We start from the raw sequence: 23092 nt of genomic DNA on the forward strand, positions 1-23092 counted from the left end.
TGAACGGCATCAGAAACGTCGGCGGGTCGGACGAATGCCTAGTAGTGTTTAGAAGAGTGTTTGCGAGTAAAGGTACAATGACGGAGGGCGATGCGGACACTACAAATGGTGTTGCAGAGAAGGATGTGTTCGTCATGAACTCCGTCGATGGAAGGAGTAATTCAGAGGTACGCAAGTAACGTTTTCAAGTGTCAGTGGACAGTGTTTACTGCTTTGGCGTAGAAACTATAATTGGCAACTGCAAGGGAATCTGGCCCGTAGGCATAGTGTCAGGCCGCTGACCAAACCACTTTTACATCTTTGTGTTAGACCTGTCAAGTAGAGAATAAACTATTATTGGAAACCAATTATGTAAATGCAGTCTTTAATGATGATGTACTGTAGTTGCCAGAGGTGATTTGTGTATTATCGTAGATATTAGGAACTTAGAATATTATTACATAGGGATGCGAAGACTTTCACCTCCCTCCTCGTTAACCTGCTGTGGATTTAGATATATATATATTTAGAAATATAGGTTACTAGACAAAATTTTACAAGAAAATAAGAAAGCTATAGACGACCCGTCAATTCTTGTATGGGGAGTGAACAAATCTAGAAATAAAGGAGAAGGTAAGGTGTGAATTTAACGGTATTTTTTGCAACAGTTGCGATCAGTCATGCAGTTCTCGAAGGTGGTTTGTTAGTTTCTATTTACAAGGCAACAACACAAGACTGCCCCACAAGAATACAAAGTCGCATGTGTATGAAATGAATTACACTAGTTCAGATCATCTTGCAGCTAATGTAACACGGGTAAACATCAGAAATGATGACCGTGTTCAACAAGACTGTCCCATTCTTAGTTTGGCCCACTCTCGTCGCAAACAGTCGTAGGTGAAGCACAACAACTGTTTTTACACAACGTGCACGTAGCTCTTAGAACGCAATCATGGCCCGAGACAGGGTTGGGAAGCGGGTGGAGGAGTTGGTGGGGGTGGGCAAAGGATGTGACCATAAAAAAAAAACTCGAGTACCACTCGGCCTATCCACGGGTTTACTAACTCATGTACAAGAACGCATATTGGCACTTGGAACATGTGATTCCGATGCAACTATCTACTCTACTGACGAAGAATATCTGCACTATATTACCAGTACCTGGATTGGCATGATCTATGGTATTATGTACTCCCTACCAGAGGTATGACGTTATCGAGATTTATGCAAGAGGATTAAAATCCGAATCTTAATCGCCTGTGATCCCTGTCATACCGTGTGATATTAAGAACGGACACTGAATGGAGTCTTGAAGAAGCACTTTGACATGGGTACAAAGTGCCTACGGAGAATCGTGGGCTGCCCGCTAGGGATGTCTGTATCAAATCGTCTGCTCCGTGAGACTCGGCCAAGGCCTGTAATCAGTACATTCCTGAACGTCAACCTAGCTTGTATATATATATGGGTATGTGGTGTGCTTCCCTGGTGTTGATCCCACTCGCAGGGTTGTCCCCACAATATAGAAAACGCACGGTAGAGAAGGGGGCTACCCTCAAAACTCGTTGCTGGGGCAACTCTAAAGCTCCTACTTGCATGGGATGGGGAGGGCGTCTGCAAGGGAGCGTGTAAGTGAAGCGACGCGCATCAGGGCTAATGCTCCCAGTCAGTAAGCCAGAATTACCCTAAAACCGATCGGTTTTTCTAGTTTTACTAGAATTTTTTTCCAAGGCGTGAATAATACACGTAGCATCACCCGAAGTTTTAATGCCTTTATGTAAATCCATACCATATCCATGAAAATTCCCAGTAAGCATCTTGGATATTAAGCAGGGATGGCTGAAAAGGTCGAAGTTTAAGATAGTTCAGAAATTGGTTACAACACGCTTAAATTTTGAGATATAATCTAACAATAACTAGCCTTAAAGATAAACAAAATGTACAGTTAGCATTAGCGTGCCCTCCCGTAGATTTCTCCTGGAAGAAACGTTGGAGAGTGCTCCTGTCATTACAGTTGAAGTTTACTGGAAGAGGCCTTATGTGGCCTGTGACTCCAGTGTGGCAGCCTGATTTCTAGTATGGTGTTGGCCGCGTGTAGTGTTAATTTGTGCTCTATAGTTAAATATTTGTTCTTGTTCCTTCCCAGAATTTGTCTAGCCTTGCCTCAAACTTTTTGACTGAGTCTGCATTTACCACCCACTCTGGCAGCTCATTAATGACTCCTTTGTTAAAGGAGTACTTTCTCAGGTCTAACCGTGCTCTCGGCTTAAATATTTTCCACCCATTTCCCCTTGTACTGGACCCCTCTCTAAATTCAAAGAGACCCTCAGTGCAGTCTCTATCGTATACTCCAGTGACGATTTTGTAGGTCTCAATTTGGTCCCCCCCCCCCCCCCCCCGGATCTCCTGTATGCCAAGGTGGGCATCTCCATGACACTTGGGAAAGGAACGGTCCCCGGTTGTCGTCTCGTTTTGGAATGTATTAGGAGGAACGTCTGAGTTCATTTTGGACCCGGTCCGGGGACAGAGTGCCAGTCCCTCTGGGCTGCATCTCCAAATAGGGGTGGTGCTGGTGTTTGAGGACGGGCAGGTGGTAGGGAGGCGCTTCCCTCCGAAGTCAATCTTGCAGGACCACAACATTCATTAGTTGCCGTTAAACTTAGTTAATAGCAAATTTCTTCAGTTAAATTTGTAATGCGTATCGCGTCATTTTTAGGTTTATATTAATTGCTTTCGTAACATGTACAATTAGTTAGTCCTTGGTAAATGCTCGTTCATATTAATTAGGGTCGAGCGCACACAGGGATTTGAGTGTCAAACAATACCCAGCGTGTATCAATATCTCGACAGGGTTTATTGTATATGAACAGTACCCCAAAACAGATTGAGAGTGGGGGAAGGAAGGGGGAGTTATGGAAAGGGACAAAGAGTGAGGGAAGAAAAGGGGGGGAGGAGTGAGTTTATCTTCCGCAAGGAATCCTTACCACGAAGGACTACTATTGGGAGAGCATGCGTCAAGGCGTGGGCTCGTGCGTTGACTTATCTCCTCTTCCTCGTAACTGGTAGCATGGTGCTCTCACGTGGTGCCTCTGTTCCCCACGGAACGCATGCCATGAGCTGACTGATACGGTATAATCCGCCCGTGTAACCCTTTCCTCGTACTACTGGCAGTGTCCTCTCTCTTCCTCTTTACTAATCCCTAAGTCCCACGGCGATGACGTGTGAACGTGTGTGCGATGGAGGGGGGGGGGAGATATCTCTGGAAGCCTGGAGTCACAACCCACACGTGGACGGTGCAGGTCAAGTCGCCTTGCGGACAAGACTAGGAAATGGTGCAACCAACAGGTGAATGAAGGGAGGGTGCAGCAGCAGCAACAGCCCTCCTAGATTCATCAAAGCCCGCATATCTACCCCCCCCCCCTTCGTTTTGTAGTAACCCCCAAGCAGGGGAGCGATAGGACTCTCCCCACAATTTTGTACCCTATACACGCGGGAATAAAAACCGCCACGTCAGAACAGCCACTGATCCTAGATTGTTACCTCCTTCAGCTTCTACTTTTATCAAGACAAAGTAGACCCTACCCTAGACAACCCAAGATCCCTAGTCTTCATCACAACCGATGGACCATTCCATCTTTTGCAATTTAGAAATGGACTTCATGTCCTCAAGTGGAGAAACAGATATGGACCCAGTCAGAATTGTTCAGAGGAATGGAAATTGAACCCAAATCCCAGTATGAAAAAGTCCACTCCCTTTATATCCCTTGCCAATGTCCCAGACCTAAAAGAACCCCCATGCAACCAGTGTCTACCATCCCAAAGGCTAGCGTAAGAAGAGAGGAATGGGGTACGAGTAGGTGGTAGATCATAATTCACTGACCCATGAAAACGTTTCATGTTGGAACAATGTATAACAAACGTTGTGGAGCGCAACGCAGACTCATCCACGCTCGCCCATGGCACGATATACCTGAACACAAGTGTCCCAATCTGACTCGCTTTCAACGAGCTCAAAGGAACTGTGACCACCTGCTAAGCCACAAGCCTAAAATTTGCCGTTGAAGTGACAAGAAAATTGACTCTTACAGTGGAAAGTTGAGCTTTATCCTTTGCATGTTTGATTTATCTTTTATTAATGTACAGTGTATTGTACATAGTATTATATCTGAAAATATAGAAAGTGTATTTATAAGTACAGGGATCTTCACGCTCCAAGAATTATCCTAAAACATGTCCAGTCGTAAGCATTATTATGAGGGGTCTGATCTCCCTATTGTATGGTATTCAACCCTAATATGGAAACCCTGGTTTTGGAACTTTGTATATCTGTGCTGTCGGTAGAGGAGAAATAAATCCCTACCTTTATCTTTTTAGTCCCTCAAGCGCTTGAGAATAGACCGCGCGACACTTTGATTTGCGTGAAGACGAACTCTTACCCTGAAAGAATTAGTGTTTGAATGTGCAAGTTTACACGAATGGGCAATGTATACAGAATTTTTTTCAATAATCCTCTCGTGTGCTTATTTTTCTGTCAATACTTCTGAGATATGTCATTTGACATTTATCAGTTACTATTTGAGTATGTAAAATCAGCGTTTTCTTTACACTGCATATCGAGCGTTCGATTATGACTTTTTTACCGCGAAAGAATTATCGCGATAAGGGGTACGATGGTCGGTGCTTGCCTGCCTTAGTTGTCATTTCGGACTTGGCCATGGAACAGAACACGACAGATACGTCGAATTCAATTCCGCCACCTCCCAAGGTAGTCTGTGTTTGTATAGAATACTTTGCACGAAATGTTAAGAATTGTGATCGAAGTGTTCGGTGTTTGGGTTAGACAAACCAGATTTTCTTATACGAGCTTGTGAAAGTGAATGGAGGTTTTAATGAATAGACGTTTAAGTGTGATGTTTTGGAAGAGGTGTGGTTTCTCGGTGTATATCTTCAGCCTTCTCCTACACAGGGGATTTTCTTCACCCGAATAAAATCGCCTGGCGGCAGGCAGAACAAACATTTTAAACTGTCAATGGAAATGAAAATGTTGTAGGGAGATTTGACAAGTTAAATTTAGACTTAAGGATATTCAATTGTTATATATTCACGAATGTCTGCTAAAATATATAAACCTCAAACACTGTCATTTTATTTTTAGACTGGAAATTAAGTTTTTAATGTTTGATGTCGCTAGGATATTTTTACAGCATACGAACCTGGAATTTATACGAAAGATCCCTGTTACTAACGTGACTGCAGCCATGTCACTGAAGAATATAGCATCACGGGTTTAATAGTTATACCTGAATAATTTCCACGGTTCTACTCAAATTACCAGGTCTCGGTTCTGAAATTATTGGAGAGAAGGTAGACAATATATAGTTTCACAATCTAATATTTCGGAAGAAAACCTACGGAAATCTTGTTTGAAATCTTTAGAATCCCAGTCTGCATCTTTTTAGAACGTGTCTATTCGATATTCATACCACGAAAGTGATCTGATGAATCCTCTGCTTAAAGGTTTCATGGTCACCTATACTCTCATCGCAGTCTCGTTGCATCAGTTTTATGTATAGTGAAAATATTTGACATTTCTTCACTCGGTGATATATTGTAGTTCTGAAATCACGGTAAAGTGAAAATGGCCATTTTTGAATATTGCAGGTTTTGTCGACAATAACCAGCGCTTCTATCATTGGGAACCTTTGTCATAGTGTTGGAATCAGGTGTTAAAGGAATTAATAAGGAGGGTGGCAAAGGGGTAGATTTAAATGGTCGGCTTTCTTCGAGTAGAGATTAGTGTATCCAGTCATAAAAGAATGTGTGAATCTGGTCCGTAGGGTTTTTTATTGTAGTCTGTATTGCATTGACCTGTATATATAACTTAGTTGGTATCTCGTATCTGAGTTGACTTCCCGATCACCCACATTTATAGATGCATTTCGTAGCGAGAAATCGAAATGTAGGTTAGTTTTCAGAGCATTTTTAGGAAAATATAAACAATCTCTTAAGATTTTACAATAAGCTGAGAAAATCTGAATTCGATCACCGAAAGCAGTAAGATTTTAATGGATGAGTGTCTGTCATGCCTGTGTTGTTTGGCACCCTCCCTGTGCTCGCTTCTGTTGACGACCTGTCGTTTTCACCTTCAGGTGCGCCTGCGGAGGACCCAATCGACGAGCCACGCCGAGATCATAACTGAGGAGGAGAGGAAGGTACGGGCGAGTCAGCCCGACAGGCCGTAAGTCAGCGAGCCGACTACATAGGCTTCCTTCACTAGAGCCACGAGCGCACGCGATCGGACGCATGCACGTGGTCTCGAATGAAACTTTTGGTTTTGTTGTTTTTTAAATTGCAAGGTCATGGTCGAGTTGATGGTTTAGAATGCCTGAGAGGTAACTGTCAATGTGGTTGTGACCCAAATAGAAGCAGTCTCTTGACCTTGAATGTGACGTAGTTCTCGCGTGTGCTTGCACGTGTAGAACTCGGTCGTGACAGGCCTCGGCCAAGTTCATTTGTCAAAAAGGGGGAGGATCCATGAATCCATGAGCTTTATTTTGGTGTATACCATTTTAATCTGCTCTTGTTCAACTCTTGCATTGCATGTAATGTTTTCTATTTGGGTACCTGACGGAGAGATTTAGGTCGGAAACTGATGTTTACATGCTCGTATGCATGTACTCGGGAAAATCCCGTTCTCGTAAGACTGTACAGTAAAAAACGGAGGATCGTTGGGAGGGAGGTGCAGCTCTACAAATGCCGTTCAAAATGCCATCCTTCCTAGACAGCGAACCACGTCTTTGCAGAGTTGCAAATTGGTCACAAACTCTTTAGAATGACGATACGCATTGTATAAATGTCGTAATCTAGAATCTCGTGCTAGACTCGTGGTCGACAGCTATATTGCCCCCAACCGCCATGAATACTCAGGGCTTGTATAGTTGGGTCTACGGTTAATGTGACGTTACACACCTAACACCGTTTTGTTCAAAGGTGACGGTAACGTCTTTTAGTATTTGTGAATTTTTTTTACATCGTTGGCGCGGCGCGAACGCTACCACAGCAGGGCAGCCAGAGCCGCTAAACACTACGCCATGCCATGTGCGTATACTTGCGTGTGCATAGCATATGAAAAGTGTGATGTGATGTCCTTGAAAGTTAGATGTTGTCATCACGTATTTTCTAACATGCGTCACACTTACCCTGCTGGAAGTAGTTTTTTCACACCAGGTACGATGTTAATTTGTGGTTTGTAACGGACCTTGTTCGATTATAAGTTTCTATTCGGATTTTGTTGGATTATATTTTCTATGAAGGAGGGAAATGAAAATATTATTGGGACGAGAGTAAATCTCAATGCTCTGTCGCTCGTGGCAACAGTCGGGAAGCTTGTCTGGGCAGCCCTTCGTGCACTGGAGTTTCCCAGATTGTATCAAAGTAGTTTTTACGAAGAAAGAAACATTAACCTTCAGTTCAATAAAATATGGGAATTACAAATAAAAAGTAAGCTTTGTAGTGTTTTTTTTTATTTAGGTAAAGGACTGCATTTGGTGTTTTCTTCTTTGACTACAATCGGTAACAGATTCTGCCCTAGCGCGCAGAATGTCTAAGTTTCCATAACACATACCATATCGTTCACCTACATAATGTATTAACATGTATATAACATAATATAGACATTCTCATGCAAGTGCACTCCTGTCCATTTTGTTCCCAAACGCATATTAACGTTGTGTATTCGTGTGAAGAATTCGCTAGTCGGCATCTATTCAGGATAATTATCTTCCCTCGGTTCTTGCATCGCCCGTCTTGTGTTGTCTCCTCGTTTTTCTTTTCAAGCCAACGCTTGGAACGAATCACGCTACACCACAAGTCCCAGTCAGCGACGAAATATAGGACTTTACTTGTTCATTTGTTATCGGTTTTGTGTATTTATCGAGGTAGAAAGTTATCAAATTTGGTGGCTTGGTGGGTGATCAGGGTGATCGCTTTGCCGCCTAACCGTCGATATTGTCCTTGACGTGATGTTTTCATAGCCTGGTATTTTCCTGGCGGCATCTGTATTCATTTATTACTTGTTTATTTTAAGCAAAGAATCGGGTTAGTTTTCCTATCTGGAGGTAGACGTCTTTTTTTAAGAGTTTTGTATAAAAAAAAAAGTGGGGGGAATCGCCATTAAATTCAGGGATCTTGCTACATTGCTTCTGACTCAGGGCAGTGGGCGAGATGCACTGATGACCCGTCATCCAGGAGGAGCCAAGATACGAGGGAGTGGGGTGAATAGGAGTGGAATATGTGGGGATGAAATGGGTGGGAGTGGATCTTTGACTGGCTAACTCCTTTGTACAGGGTAAGATACGTTGGTATATGTATGTATGCATAAAGAGGAAGAAAAGGACTTTATTTTGCATACAAATAGATATTGAGCCACTTCTATTCATAGTATATATATATAAATGACGTAGACCACGGACTAAAATTCATTGTCTCCAAATTTGCCAATACAAAACTGTGCGGAATGGCAAATGATCATTAAACCAACTGGATATTCAAGAAAATTTAGATAAACTACAGCAATGGTCTGAAAAGTGGCTAATGAAATTTAACACAAGTAAATATATGGTTATGCACATAGGTAAAAATAAGTTATTTGGAAATTCGTTAACCAAAGTGGATAGTGAAAAGGATCTCGGCGCAATTATTAGTAACGATCATCTAAGCAGTGTATTTCACCCTCTAAGAAAACAAACAAGATTCTAGGACTGATTGCGCGATCTTTTGACTTTCAAAAGTCCATCTCTCGTTAACAAGCTATATAAATCGTTAGTTCGTCCACATTTAGAATGTTTCCGTATGATCACTGAATCTCGTTACATTGAGAGATAGGAAAAATTACAACGGCGAGCCACAAACGATTCCAAACTTCAAAAATAAATCGTATGAAAATAGACTAAAACATGCTAATCTGTTTCCCCTAAAAAAGGCGTAGACTCAGAAGCGACTTGATACAGGTCTGAATCTAAAGGAATTGACAATATCAAAAGTGACAATTTTCACATTGAATGAGAATTCGACAAGAAATAATGGTCTGAAACTGTCAGGAAATAGATTCAATTTGGAAGTGGGTAGAAACAACTAAGCCAACCGTGTAGTCAATGAATAGAATAAACTTCCAGTAGAGGTAGCTTTAAGACTCGTTTAGATAAACACCCAAGCAAGATGCTGTATTGCCTGCCATTTATTTGTATTTATTATTTGTCTGTTTATTATTTAACTATACCTATGCATTTATTTATTTTATCTATACTATAATTTTTATTTATTCATTTGTTTTTTCGCATCCGACCTAGTTATGGACCAAGAGGTCTCTTGTCGGCATGCTCCTCCTTTGTAATCCTTTTATGCTGTCAACGACTTCACTGTGGACGGGATACCACAGATATGAATAAAATAACCCAGCGACAGCAGGAGAAAGAAAATGTCAGCCGTTAAGGAAAGGGTTAATCAAGACTGACAGCAGCACGATTCCTACCGAGGGAGTGCCAAAGAGATGAATGAAATATTCTAGCGGCACCAGAGATATAATGCCAAACTCCAGATACGGAAAGTGCTGTGCTGTGCATTGTTAAATAGCAAGGGTCTCATAGTCTTTTAACTTGAACGGATGAATTCGAAGTGTATGCAACCATGTGTACACGCATACAGGTTTACACGCGCATGCTTACCCATGCGCGCGCGCGCACACACGATTCGAGGCGCAGTGATAGAATTCTTGGCTGTCACTACAGCAGTCCGGGTTCGAATCCCGTCCAGGGCTGAAATAACTTCAGTATCACTGCTCTGTGAGTCGTTACTTCAGCTCTCATGGGCGGGAAGTTGGGTGTTTGCGCACGTGCAAGGTCACAGCAGTACCCATAGATCAGTCATTGTGGTCTCTGAGCTCTCTTCCGGGAGGGAAATAGCTGTCGATGACAAGTCCAACGCGTGATTCAAGACCATGGTGAATCACACACACACACTCAGTCACTTGTACATATTAAACAGTAGAGAGTGCTGTTGAAGATAATTATGGCCTTGCACACGCTGTAGGCTATGATGACTCGCTATATGGACCCTGGCCACAAGTTGGTTGGTGACATCATTTAATCTCTGAATATGGTAGGTATTGTTTTTGCTCTTGTAGTTTAGTCGAAGTTAGATGAATAGAGGCTTAATTGCAGCAGTAGAAACTACGTTTATTTACATCTTTGAGGTACGAGTTAACGTCATTCTCAAGATGCTTGCACGGAAGTGAGTTTCCATGCATTGTTTACACTCGGTAAATGAGTAAAGCAGCTATTCTTTTGGGGATTGAGAGCAAACTAGTCCATGCCCAGTTCGTTGTGGAGGTGGGTTGGGGGTGCGATGGGGGTCCTCTGGCATGGCTCGTTGTCTGTAACTCAGTCGAATCTGGCCTGCTGACCTTGCCCTCTCGTTGATTAGATGAAACGAAGAGAGGACGGCGGGGGTGAGACGTAGGCCAAGAGTGCTTGTGGCGCTCTTATCTCGCACGGCGGCTGGCCCGCCTCCGATCTCACGAGGTGTACAGTAGACTTGCTTGTGCTTATCAAAGACTATCAGCATTCCATGGAGGACGCTTTTACACAAAGATTACGCGCCTGATACCACGCAAGGACTACTTGTTATCCGACTGTCGTGGAGGCTTTTCTCCTCCATATGTGCTACTAAGTAAGAGGATCCTATTTTCAGTTGTTGACCCTGGGCAAGCAAGCGCTTTGTCATGCACGTCGGTTTGTATGATTAAACTTGCACGTATACACACACGCGCGCGCTCAAACACACACATACTGCGCGCGGGCGCGCGCACACACACAATACACATGCTTTGTGCGATCAGTTTTTCGCCTAGGGCTGAAATTTTCAACACCGTAGCACTGCGAGCCAGAACTCGGGTTGGCAAGGGTTTTTGTGTGTGCGCACGTGGAAGATCAACATTATCCATTTGGGCATATACAGTACGAGCTCTGAATTCTCAACTGGGGGGGGGTATTAACGGTCGATCTCGTGATCGAGACAGTGGTGAATACGCATTATATACATCACAGGGATGCAGGCAAGGACACAGGTTGGCATACAGGTATGTGAGCACAAGATGTTGGTCTCGCTAGCTAGAATACTACGCATAGTGCTGGTAACAATTAGAGGAATTGACAGAACGTATGTAAAGAAATTCTGGTAGCGATTAGGATTCAGAACAGATCTTTGGTAAATCTACCAAGTAACCACGAACGACAGGCACCTAAAGTGACCAAGAGAAGGAAGGTTGGATTGAACCGGGACCTACAAGTAGTCTTTGATAAGGTAACATTTCGTGACTGACGAAAGTGGAGGCTTATCGTAGTGTGGGGTTTTCTTTTTCTGATTTCCACGCCAGTTCTTTCTTTCCCACCCTCGTTCTCGGGTCTTTGCCCCTCCTCTCCCACAAATCTCTTCTTCACCCAGTTCATCTCGCCTTTCCTCTGTGGAAACTTGTATACCCTAAAGTTGCTAGGGAAATGTCAATGTCTGCCAAACACCGGGTAGGAAACCTGAGATATCAAGGACTCTATATTACAAATGAGTGGGAAATGTGTCCTAAGTAAGACACGCCAGTTCGTCGAGAAACCATAATAGTGATCCTAGAACGGGGAGTTGGAAATAGACTAGAAAACTGTACAAGAGGCTTATACGAGACCGATGGGGGAGATAAAGGGGGCATTACTACAAGCTGAGCTGGGTTAGGCGTTTGTGCTCTGACCCCGAAGGGCGGTTCAAGGTGACATGAACCGTGCTTTAGTTCAGAGTAGGAAATGGCCCGCAACCGCCTCCCCCCCCCCCCCAACGACACTTTCATTTGTATTTATTTATCCAGTTCTTCGTTGGAATAAGAAGAGATACCTGGTGAATATGACCCAGGGAGAGGTGGCCTGATAAGTTCTGGGCACGCAAGGACCTTGACCACCGTCATGCTTGCGAAACTTGCTGGGCCGAGACGGTGGGGGTGGGGGCGGAGCATTGGTTAGGGATGAGAGATGTTTGTAAGGCTTCAGTGTCCCCGACAGGTAATCGAACCCGTACACAAAACGGGCGAGGGGCTCAGCGTCAAGAGACGCTTTGCTGTGGCCGGTAGTTGGAGTCACCTTTGCCCTGTGTACTCGAACTAGACCAGGTAGCCATTACAGGTAGTAGATTGGGGTCGAACCTGGCACTTGCTCTCTATCTCCATCTTTCTTCGGAGACACCACCTCTCGTGTCCGTGCGTGTGTGCGCGCGCGCGCGAGGTGGGAGGCGATGGAGATGAGAATGCTGCCACCGTGTATCTATGCGTGTCATTTAAGGGGACTGAACTCAAGTGAGTGAAGGGGAGTGGGGTTTCCTCCATAGATTTTCTTTGGGGATGAGTCGAGGCATCTTTTGACCCGGTACCACCTTTAAAGATGGGGGGGGGGGGTTCATCGGTACATACAATAAAACCCTCATGGGTTAGGTTCGGTTGTCCGTAGTATTTCGTAGGCGATCGCTCCAGGCAGCTGCCACAATCGTGCTGGCTAATGAAAGCGCATGGGGAGTGACGTACTCGTAACGTGCCAGCAGTTTAGCTGTCCTGGAGGCGATCAGGCTGACGTGGACGGTGGTGTCATGGGCAGCTGCGTACACACTTGTGGCATGCACATGATCTTCCACACCTGATGTCTGATTCATCCGCCTTGTTTCTCTTGCCTCTTTCAGATGGTCTGTAAAACTCCATTCTTTGGGGGTTAAAACAATGATAGGAGGAAGGGTGTGAGGGGGGGGGGTTGATTACTGTTGTCCCCCCAAAAAAAGAAAAAAAAAATATTCCGACTTGTTATTGAAGAAGTGGACGCGCAGGTTCGAATTTGAGGGAAAAAAAAAAAAAAAAATCCAAGCATGCCAGAACAAAATTTGTAAGTGGAAGTCTAGAGACATTGTTGCTATTCATTGATTTAAAAATCTTCACAATCAAAATTACTCTATAATACCTGCAGTCAATGGGATATGAAGTTACAAATTATATAAATACTACATCAAGATTTGGGAAACTAATTTTAAAAACGCGTGTAATGGTTCTACCGTAAGTGTTGGGGGAGGGGAGGGTGTCGGCATGGCGGCATGCGAAGGAGTCGGGAAACCTGTCTAGTGCAAAGCGTCGTCGACTTGTCATGTGCCCTTTCGACCCTGGGGTCGGGGTCAGGTCGGTATTGCCTTATGCAAGGTCCATATAGTATGTGGGGTCTAACCGCGGCGCGTTGGGTGTACCGTGATATGCGTACAGTAGGTCCATGGTTGTACTTGTACCGCAGTTGCAAGTTATTATTATTTATTTGTTCTTTTTTTTTTACTAGTAAGTGCATCCCCCTCCATATTTAAATGTAGGCCTATTATAAACCTGCTAGTCGGTTCGGTTTGATCAGCAATTTTGTACATAGTTTTTCGTTCTAGTGCCAATATATGAATGTGTATTTTTATTTAATCTCTTATTATTAGGATTGATATTGCTTCGACTTGTGCATGTTAATGAAACTAACACTACTTTTTTTGTAGCCCGCTTTTCTAGGAAACCTAGAAAAAAGTTTATCCTTTTTTGTCCATGATGTATAAAAGTAGGTCAGTATGCTGGGTCATTCGAAATCTCGTTTCTAGGCAGATTCTATACTGGTATTCGTTGTCTCTACAGGATTCACAAGCCGCGGGATTCGCTCCTGTCATGGTCCTCGGGGTTCGACAAGTACGAAGGAATCATCAACTGGGGCGCCCTCATCCTCGTTATCGGTGGACTGCGGCTCTTCCTCGAAAATGTCATCAAGTGAGTTGAACGTCATGTTGCAGCAGTATTTACCAAATTAGAGTAAATGTAGTCTTTGCATGCACAAGAAGGCGGGCCAAATGAGTGACATATTTCCTGGTTAAAAAATCTCAACGTTTTGAGAATTAGTGACGTCATGTCGAATGTGACCATTCTTCGGCAAATGTAGATAGACTTAACATTGATATTGGTTAGTGCAAACAAAATAAGTAACGGGAAAGTGTCTATTTTCAAACATGCAAGTACATATTGATTGCTTCACTCGTACCCTCTTGCACCTCCATGATATGCTGTATGATTGGTACCATCCTTCGCCAGGTACGGTATCCGCATCAATCCATTCCACTGGTTCCTGTGGCTCACGGAAGGTAACGAAAGTGGGTCCCATATGCAGACTCCCATCTTCCTCATTGGTATGTATAACCACTGCATACGGTAAAATGTTTGTGCGTAATGGGTTTTAATAAAATTAAACAAGTCATATTTTTTCCTTCAGAGGTAAAATGTGTCGGTGCAGATTATATATTTGTCTTTGTTCATACTCTATTGCTAGTCACTCAGCGCGCTACCCAGGGTAGTGTTAAAATTCTTGTTTTATATATATAATATATATATATATATATATATATATATATATATATATATATATATATATATATATATGTACATGCATACATACACACACACACACAAAATACAGTACTACGATACTCGCCCTTGAATTTCACATTGCAAAGGACCAGCAGCGGGTACCTGCAAGTTGGATCATCAGTCTTCAAAACCCGTCAACACCCTCCTGCATTCCATCCTCAGGTACGGCCCTGAGGGGCTGACACTCGATTCCTGGAGCTCGTCATCTTGGACAATATTTTCGTATTTCTAAACAGGGGGAGGTGACAACCGGCGCCTGTTCCTTTCCCCCCAGTTGAAGTGGGTGACATATAAACTGCTACCACATTATTAAACTGACATTCCAGTATATATTCCCAGAGATCTATTGGAGGGCTTGGGGACCGTTGCCAGCCACCGCGGTATTGCTAGTTTCCAACCACTGAAAAACTACTAAAACTTGTATTTTAGAAGAAAAGTGAGGCACCTACGCCAGGTGACGTGGCTCTGGCCGAAGCCGTCACCTTTGCCCTTTTATGCGATTGGAATGTTCGGGTAGGCAGGTCACTGTTGGGAATCTGAGAGGAGTGCGGGATTCGAACCCACAACTAAGTCAATACGAGACCAACACGCTTCCGATGACGCCACCAGCGCACCAACCGAGATTGATATTTGATTTGTGGCGAGAGGGCAGCTGCATCATCTCGCCGGCACCGGTATAGGACATTCCGTTTCTGTCCAGTGCTGGACGGAGGTAGCTGGATCTGGGCCAGGTCCCCCCCCCTCCCCCCGCCCGACCGGAACGCGGTCCCGTTGACCTTGGTAGACAGGACCAGGGTCAGCGTTCCCTCCCTACTCGAGGTATCCATCCCGGAGGTCGTTGTCGCCCGTGCCTATGATTTCTCACTGTCTTGGGTCACGTGTTGGACTCGTGATTGACAGCTATTACCCTCCCAGATGAAGGATCAGAGCTCGTATATGGCCTGATCTGTGTAATGCCCACCAAAGTTGAAGTGCAGTGATGTTGATTTTTAAGCCCTGGGCGCAGGACCGTAGCCACGGGTAGGGGGCTTAGCCCCCAATTGATTTTTACTCAGAATCCCCCAATTGGTTTTTACTCAGAAGTATTATACAGTACACTAAAAACTTGCAAAAATAAGCAAAGTTCATGGTGAGTTTGTGATGCATGATATGCATACTTATGCATACAATTTGTGATGCATACATAAAATGTAAAATTTTAACTATCATTACAGTCATACAAAATTTTATCAATTATATATATATATATATAATATATATATATATATTATAATAATATGCATGTATTTGTGTGTGGGCAAAGTACAACAGCAGCACCCCCAAAATTTAATTCCTGGCTACGGCCCTGTCTGGGCGGGACTCGAACTCTGATCGCTGAATTCGCGGTTAAGAACTGTATCACAGTACCGTCGAAACCGTGGCAGGAATCAACAGCCTCTGAGCCCAGGAATACCCTCTCAGATAATATCTTGGAAATTCATAGGAAGACACTTTAACTATAAAAGTGGGGAAAAGTTTGTTGAAATTGAAGACAAGCTACAAAAAGCTTAGAAAGGAAGATGTACAACAGTCACAAACCTTTACTTTAACAGGACATTCAGTCCTCTAAATCATGCATAGGTACTGGAGGAATAATCCATTAATTATGACCTTAAAATTTTCAAAATGCATCTATATAATGTTTTGATATTCCAGTGATGTCCCTTTTCTCTTTGCAGCCTCCAATGTTCACATCATCTTTGCCTTTTATCTGGAGACCCTCATGGCAAAGGTATTTCATTGTTTACTTGTTTGTATTTCCATGTATGCCAAAGACCCTTTCTCCTTGATAATGGAAAAGTAGGTCCAAACCCACATTACATATATATTAAAACCCATGTGAATCCCCCACCCCACCCCACTCTCCATCCCCAACCCAGTCACAGCCCCCCTGACTTCCACCATGCTGCTTGGGATTTTCTCCCATTAATAATTTCAGTATGGTCATACACGGTCAAAGTTTCATCAATTAACAGCATGGAAGCAGGGGATGGAGAATTGGGCAGAAGGGAATTATGATTAACATAGTCTTCATTAGTTGTGAAATAATTTGACAATACTGTATTCAGAAAGCTGTTGAACATGTTAACATGGTGAACAAACTCACTGTATTAACCAGCAGTTCTTAATTTCAATTTTCTGTTCATACATAAGTATTTTTCTTTCTAATCTTGTCTTTGCTTGCTTGTTGTGCATGATATCCATAACCTCTGAAATATTACATGGCTTCTTTGTGTGCAAACTTCCACAATGATACCTTACACAAAGATGCTCTTGCAGGATCGCTTGAATGATGCCCTTGGCATACTTCTGCATGCAGTTCACCTTGTCATCATAGTCCTCATCCCCATAATTGTTTTAGCCATCAGAGCAACTGCCTTCAGCCTGTGTATGTATTTTTTACTTTGTTCTTCAGTTTGTTTCAGCTTAAGGTCACTGGCACATTGCTTCACCTTAAACTTGGACTTCCTACAAGACTGGAGAAAATAATCTCCCCACTGCTTGCCCTCAAATTCCATCAAAACCCTTGTCTCTATGTGAAGATGTAGCCCCACGGTGCTAAAAGTTGATCTTGTTACTCTGCATGCACACACAGAGAAACCCAATTACTGGCAACTGCTTTCCTCCTACTATTTGGTGACAAACCCACACAAACACAACAGATACTGTCCATTTCTTTAAATGTCAACATGAGGGCCTGAGGACAGCTGCTGATTACTGTAGGGCTGTGAGTTTCCAGTCACTGAAATTTGAGGCAACAGTTGTACATATATCAAAGGCTTTTTTGCCCTTTCCAGGGAGTATCCAAAATGAATGCATAATTCCACTCACCCATTTCACTCCCATTCAACACCCCTCCTTCCCTCTCAATTTGGCTCCTCATGGATGATGAGTCGTCCCTACATCTTGCCCATTGTCCTGGGTCAGAAGCAATGCAGCAAGACAGAGCAAGGATGCTTCATTTAATCTATGACCCCCCCCCCTCCCATTCCCTTGTGCAAAAATATTGAAGATGGGGACCATTCAGCCCTTTGGGCTGCATCAAAATATCATTCACACATAACCACTCCTTAACCCTCCCATCCACCACTCATTACCTTCCATGGATGAGTATCATCCATACACAACCATTCTCCACTCATTCCTATTTTCTGCCTTCTTTCTCAACAGACATCCCCCTCTTGTTCAATGTCCCTTTCACTCCATCCATCCATCTCATCCCCAGTTGCCCCCTCATGTTCATTCCATCTGCCTTTGCCTTCCACACTCGTTTTACTAATCTTTCTTCACACGTTCTTTCCATGTGTCCAAACCATCCATGTACATGTGACATAACACATCCCTAGTGCAGTCCCACCCTTACCCCTCTCCATTTTTAATTCTAATACAGCTTCTACTACTCGTGTAAAAACCTGAGTGCCCTTAACGGCTTTCCTCCGATCCCATGTTAGGAAACCTCCGACAGTACCTTTGTGTCCACTTAGTCATAAGCTTTTTCCAAATCCATAAAGCCCCCAAAAATTCTTGCTCTTTCCTAAAGCTTTCTCACACGTTTTACTACAAAAATCTGATCCACACAACCCTTACTTCTAAACCCACATTGTTCCTTGCCAATTACTTCTTCTGTTCCTCTCGTAATCCTCCGTTCTCCCATAAGCCTTCCCAACCACATTCAACAAACTGAACCCTCTGAAATTACTGTACTCATATTTGTCCTCTTTTCCTTTGTAAAGTGAAACTATACATGCCTCCAGTCCTCCAGCACTCTACCCTCTTTTAGATGAACAACAACCTCACCAGCCAGTCCACCATCAATGTTTCTCCCTTCTTCTGACACTCTGCAACAGTTAAGCATGAGGAACAGTTGTATAATCTGTTAATTACATTGGGGTAATTTACTAAATACAATAGTAAAGTACATGACAGGATACTACTAATCTGTATTGATCCTTGATATCAAATTCAGATGACAGTGAAGTCTCACTCTAAGCTTTTTCTTTTCCAGTTGGCCGTACTCTGATTTGTTTTGTCTACACGGTTATGTTCCTCAAACTGTGGTCCTATGCTCAGGTCAACTACTGGTGCCGATCAGATAGAAGCTGGAGGAAAAAGGGACCAAAACGTAGTCACTCATTTCGGAAGGCTGCAGATAAGGAAGGTTAGAAAATCCTGATCTTCAGATGACTGCACATTTTGTAAATACAAGATCTAAATGATTGCAATAGGTCGAGATGGATGTTTTTGAGGCATGAAAAGAGAAAAGGTTTAGATAACTAGTTAAAACCCTTGCATTACTGTATCGGGGTCTACCCTGCCTACATCAACCACTTTCTCCAGTGAAATGTATACTATGTAATCCAATGGATTCCAAACCATAGGTTCTGATTTCCCATTTCAAAATCATATGTACACCTCTGCAGATACCCTGTCAAAACATCTAGGCCTTACTCCTCACCTTGTTGTCATGTAACACTTGTTGCATCTCTGCCTTCAGACTGGGAAAGGCGATCAGCGACTATGGAAGAGGCTGCTAGTCAGCTGGTTCAGTACCCAAACAACCTAAAACTGTCTACTCTCTACTACTTCTTCCTTGCCCCTACGCTGTGCTATGAACTCAACTTTCCACGCAGCTCTAGAATTCGAAAAAGGTGATGAAGGTGGACAGCACTAAGAGTTAACAAGATAATTAAACTTTTAAGACAATCTCTGTACAATTGTTTTGGATAGTTAAACATAGTGGGCCACATAAATGGAAAACTTAAGAAAAAGGCTGTTAGCACTGGTTCCAATTATGAATAGTATGATTAAAAAAAATGAGTTGTCTAAATATATGTACATACCAGAAGCCTTTTCCACTTTGTAAGTTGAAGGACCTTGAGATGAAAGGTTCCCCTGTCCCACCACACTGCTGATATATGTACATTTAGTCACCCATTGCCCATGAAAATTCAAGGCAAAATTTATTTAAGGGATGATGGATCATTTATAATGGGCCTTTGTGCTGTTCATTTCTGTTCATAACATTTATTATTTGTGATCCTGATCCAGTAGAGAATACTTTCAAGGAGCTATAGAAAGTCTGGCAACTTTAAAAATGTTAACTTAAGTTTCAGATTTGTTTCAAAACTTTCAGATCTTTGTACAATAATGCATCAATACTTTCACAATATGTATACATTGAAAAAATTGGAGAGAAAATGGTTATTTCAAGCATATCTTGGTTGTGCTAATGGAGCGGAAGGGTGTAATTATTATTTTAGGCAAATCTTGACAGTTAAGGAAAATATAATGGGCTTAACTTCCATAAAGTTTGACTTGAAAGACAACTATTATGATTCAGGTTCCTCTTGAGACGGATCTTGGAGATGATTGTGTTGTCCAACATCCTGATGGGCCTCTTTCAGCAGTGGATCATCCCAAGTGTCCGTAACTCTTTCCAGACCTTTGAGGTAATTGATCTTTGCAAATTATATTGCATGTTATTAATATAGATATAACATTGTGGATTTTTGACACGAGATAAGGCAATGATTAGTGCAAATGGTGATCCTGCTAGGTTGACATTGGACAAACTCCCTGTTGCCCATCAGAACCATTGAACACCCTCATCTTGTTTATTGTGATATTGCCTTTGCAGGATCTTGACTTCGTGAAATGTTCAGAGAGGCTCCTAAAACTTTCGGTATGGTATTAAAGTTCCAATTTGTAGACTGGTATGGCAACAGCCTATACTTTGTTGCACTATAATACTGTTTCATAGTTAATGTTGTATGTGATTTACCTTGATTAGCTTCATCACATCTGCTCTCTCACCTTGTTTGTTTTATTCCTTTGTAATAGGTACCAAACCATCTGCTGTGGCTCATATGGTTCTACCTACTGTTCCACTCATTTCTCAACATCCTGGGAGAGCTTCTTTGCTTTGCTGATCGCAATTTTTACCAAGACTGGTGGAATGCACAGGATGTTGGCACTTTTTGGCGCCTCTGGAATCTGCCTGTGCATAAATGGGCTGTCAGGTAATATAGTTCCGACTTGTATCAAAAGCATATCAGTCAGGAGGTAGAAAAATTGTGGTAATAGACCATGAGCTATGGAAATGCAATGTGACCCACTAATGTTCATTGGGGAACTAGTTATTAATGTTCCCTCTGTGCACACAAGGTTTTCAAATGTTAAAATCCATTCAATAAAGAAGTTCCACCCAAACATTAACTTATAAATCCTCAAATATGGTAACTTGCCAACTGTCAAACCAATAATTGCTTCCCCCCCCTTCTTCTAACTCCACTTCCATTGTAGACTAAATGACTGCTGCATGGGTACGCACATACACAAATTCCTGCGCACACTCACAGCAAAAAATTAGAGGGAACATTGGTTGTTAAACAGACTTTTTTCCTAATTTATACAAACTTGATGATTAAAAAAAGTTTGTAATTGTTGAAAAAGTACTTAGAAGTCTATAACATAATGTGTAGGAAAAAATCTTTCGTGGGTACAATGATGCAATATGTCTTTGTCAAATGCATAATGTAGTATTGTCTTCCACTGTACAGGCATGTATTTATTCCCATGATGAAGGCAAGATTTAGTAAAACAACAGCTTCATTGACAGTGTTCATCATATCGGCATTTTTCCACGAATATCTGGTGTCTGTCCCACTGCAGATGTACAAAATCTTTGTCTTCCTTGGCATGATGGTTCAGGTGAGTCAAAACATCCACCCACCTAATACCATCCAAAAACCCATTTGTCACCCATCTCTCAAATCTTAGCACCTTATGGATAAAAATCCCTGGTCCCAGCCACATTGCTCTCATCAATGCACTGAACGTATTGTAAAAACAAAAAGCTTTCAGTCTATGTATAATAAGATCCACCAGCATAGCTGGCTTGACAAAGTCTGAAAGACACTTGAAGATAAACTTATTATCCCACCATCGGAAAAGAAGACACTAATGTCGAAAGTTCTGTATATTTCGATCACTGTGATCCTCTTCTGCTTAAGAGGATCAGTTAGTGATCGAAATATACAGAACTTTCGACATTGGTGTCTTCTTTTCCAATGGTGGGATAATAAGTTTAATTTACTAATGTGCTAAGATGGGAGGGAGGGTGAAGGGGAGTGGAGTGTATTTAGGGATGGAATGGGTGGGAATGATGCTAAGACTTTCTTTTTGGCTACCTCCCTTGTAAGGGGGAAAAAGCTTTGGTATATGTATGTATGCTACGACATTACTTTACTGACACTTAAAGATGTTGGGTTAGATTTAGTTTTACTGAAGATAACTTCAGTATTGCAGCTGCTGTTGCTAAACTGAATGGCCAACACAACTTTCAGCAAGACAGTATAGTGTCTATAAATAGCGGTGTGCACTTATCAAAAGCGTATAACATAATGTCTCTACATTAAAATTTTCTCATCCTACAGGTCCCACTTGTGTACATCTCTGGTGCTGTGGCTAAACGATTTGGAGAACGATGGGGTAATATGATTGTCTGGGCATCACTCATCCTTGGCCAGCCACTAGGTATTATGGTTTACTACCATGACTATGTAGTTAGTAATTTTGCACCTGAATCACTCATGTTATAGTGTTAGCCATCAGTTTTTATCTGCAGCTTTTCATCTTGTTAAGCTGTCCCATTTTGTAAAGATAATTCTGTTGCAGTGACCTCGGTTTACTGTTACTATTGATGTGGTGGTTTTGGTCATTGTGAGTTTTCGTGCTCCCAATGTGGCTGTCACCATCCACTGCTTTATGGTCAGTGTGAAATTTAATGTACATAAAAAGGAGCACAATGTGGAAGCATGCATGTACAGCACTTGTTCATCACTGTCGGTGCAGGAGGTATAATTTGTCTTCCAATTTGGTGGTGAAATGCATTTTGCAATTGGTGTAAGGTTTGATTGGGTTTTCAAATTCCATGTATGCCTACCAATCCTCATGAACATGACCAGTTGATTTCAAGCAGCATTTATGGTAAGTTATGATTGCCATTATGCAATGTTTTAAGTGAACAGATTTTTTTTAACAGATTGATCCGAGATTTTAACAAGTTTCCAAATACACTTGTACTGAAATGTAAAAATTCATTAAATTTTCAAGGAGAGGCATGGCAGTATGAGAGTTAATGTATAAATTTGTTAAAGCAAGACCACATAATCGCTTGCATGAAGACACGTTTGGTGTGTGTGTGTGTGTGTGTGTTTGTATGTTTGTATGTATATATGTACCGTATGTGTGTGTATATATATATACACGTGTGTACATGTGGTGTGTGCGTGCGCATGCATGCGTGTGTGTGCGTGCGCATGCGTATGTGTGCGTGCGCATGCGTATGTGTGCACATGCATGCGCGTGTGTGCGCATGCATGCGTGTGTGTGCGTGCGCATGCGTGTGTGTGCGTGCGCATGCATGCGTGTGTGTGCGTGCGCATGCATGCGCGTGTGTGCGTGCGCATGCATGCGTGTGTGTGTGTGCGCGTGCGCAATGCGTGTGTGTGTGTGTGCGTGCGCATGCATGCGTGTGTGTGCGTGCGCATGCATGCGCGTGTG

General features: G+C 42.6%; 1 protein-coding gene across 3 annotated transcripts; it reads left to right on the forward strand.

Annotated features, from left to right (window-relative positions):
- On the forward strand, positions 1 to 22827 carry mdy (diacylglycerol O-acyltransferase). Of its 3 annotated transcripts, none has more exons than XM_076199717.1 (13): positions 1 to 167; positions 6126 to 6214; positions 13709 to 13837; positions 14156 to 14250; positions 16207 to 16259; positions 16808 to 16916; positions 18534 to 18686; positions 19023 to 19176; positions 19869 to 19977; positions 20166 to 20210; positions 20369 to 20547; positions 21088 to 21238; positions 21964 to 22826. In XM_076199717.1, the coding sequence occupies exons 1-13, from the start codon at positions 78 to 80 to the stop codon at positions 22126 to 22128; spliced, it is 1521 nt and encodes a 506-aa protein (XP_076055832.1). In that variant the 5' UTR covers positions 1 to 77; the 3' UTR covers positions 22129 to 22826. The 3 variants fall into 3 exon arrangements, with proteins under 3 accessions (XP_076055832.1, XP_076055833.1, XP_076055831.1); XM_076199716.1 differs by lacking the exon at positions 1 to 167 and adding an exon at positions 4589 to 4741 and having other exon boundaries at positions 21964 to 22827; XM_076199718.1 differs by lacking the exon at positions 6126 to 6214 and having other exon boundaries at positions 27 to 167.
- The last annotated feature ends 265 nt before the right edge of the window (positions 22828 to 23092 follow it).

The sequence above is a fragment of the Oratosquilla oratoria genome, chromosome 16 (assembly GCF_046742065.1).
Source record: "Oratosquilla oratoria isolate Oo_2021 chromosome 16, ASM4674206v1, whole genome shotgun sequence".
NCBI lineage: Eukaryota > Metazoa > Arthropoda > Malacostraca > Stomatopoda > Squillidae > Oratosquilla > Oratosquilla oratoria.

Bases quoted from the DNA above. Each gene is read 5' to 3' on its own strand.
- mdy (XM_076199716.1), top strand. From the start codon at position 4,604: ATGACTTTTTTACCGCGAAAGAATTATCGCGATAAGGGGTACGATGGT. The intron at 13,838-14,155 runs GTGAGTTGAACG...ATCCTTCGCCAG, and splicing joins TTCCTCGAAAATGTCATCAA to GTACGGTATCCGCATCAATC. The intron at 16,917-18,533 runs GTATGTATTTTT...TTTCTTTTCCAG, and splicing joins AGCAACTGCCTTCAGCCTGT to TTGGCCGTACTCTGATTTGT.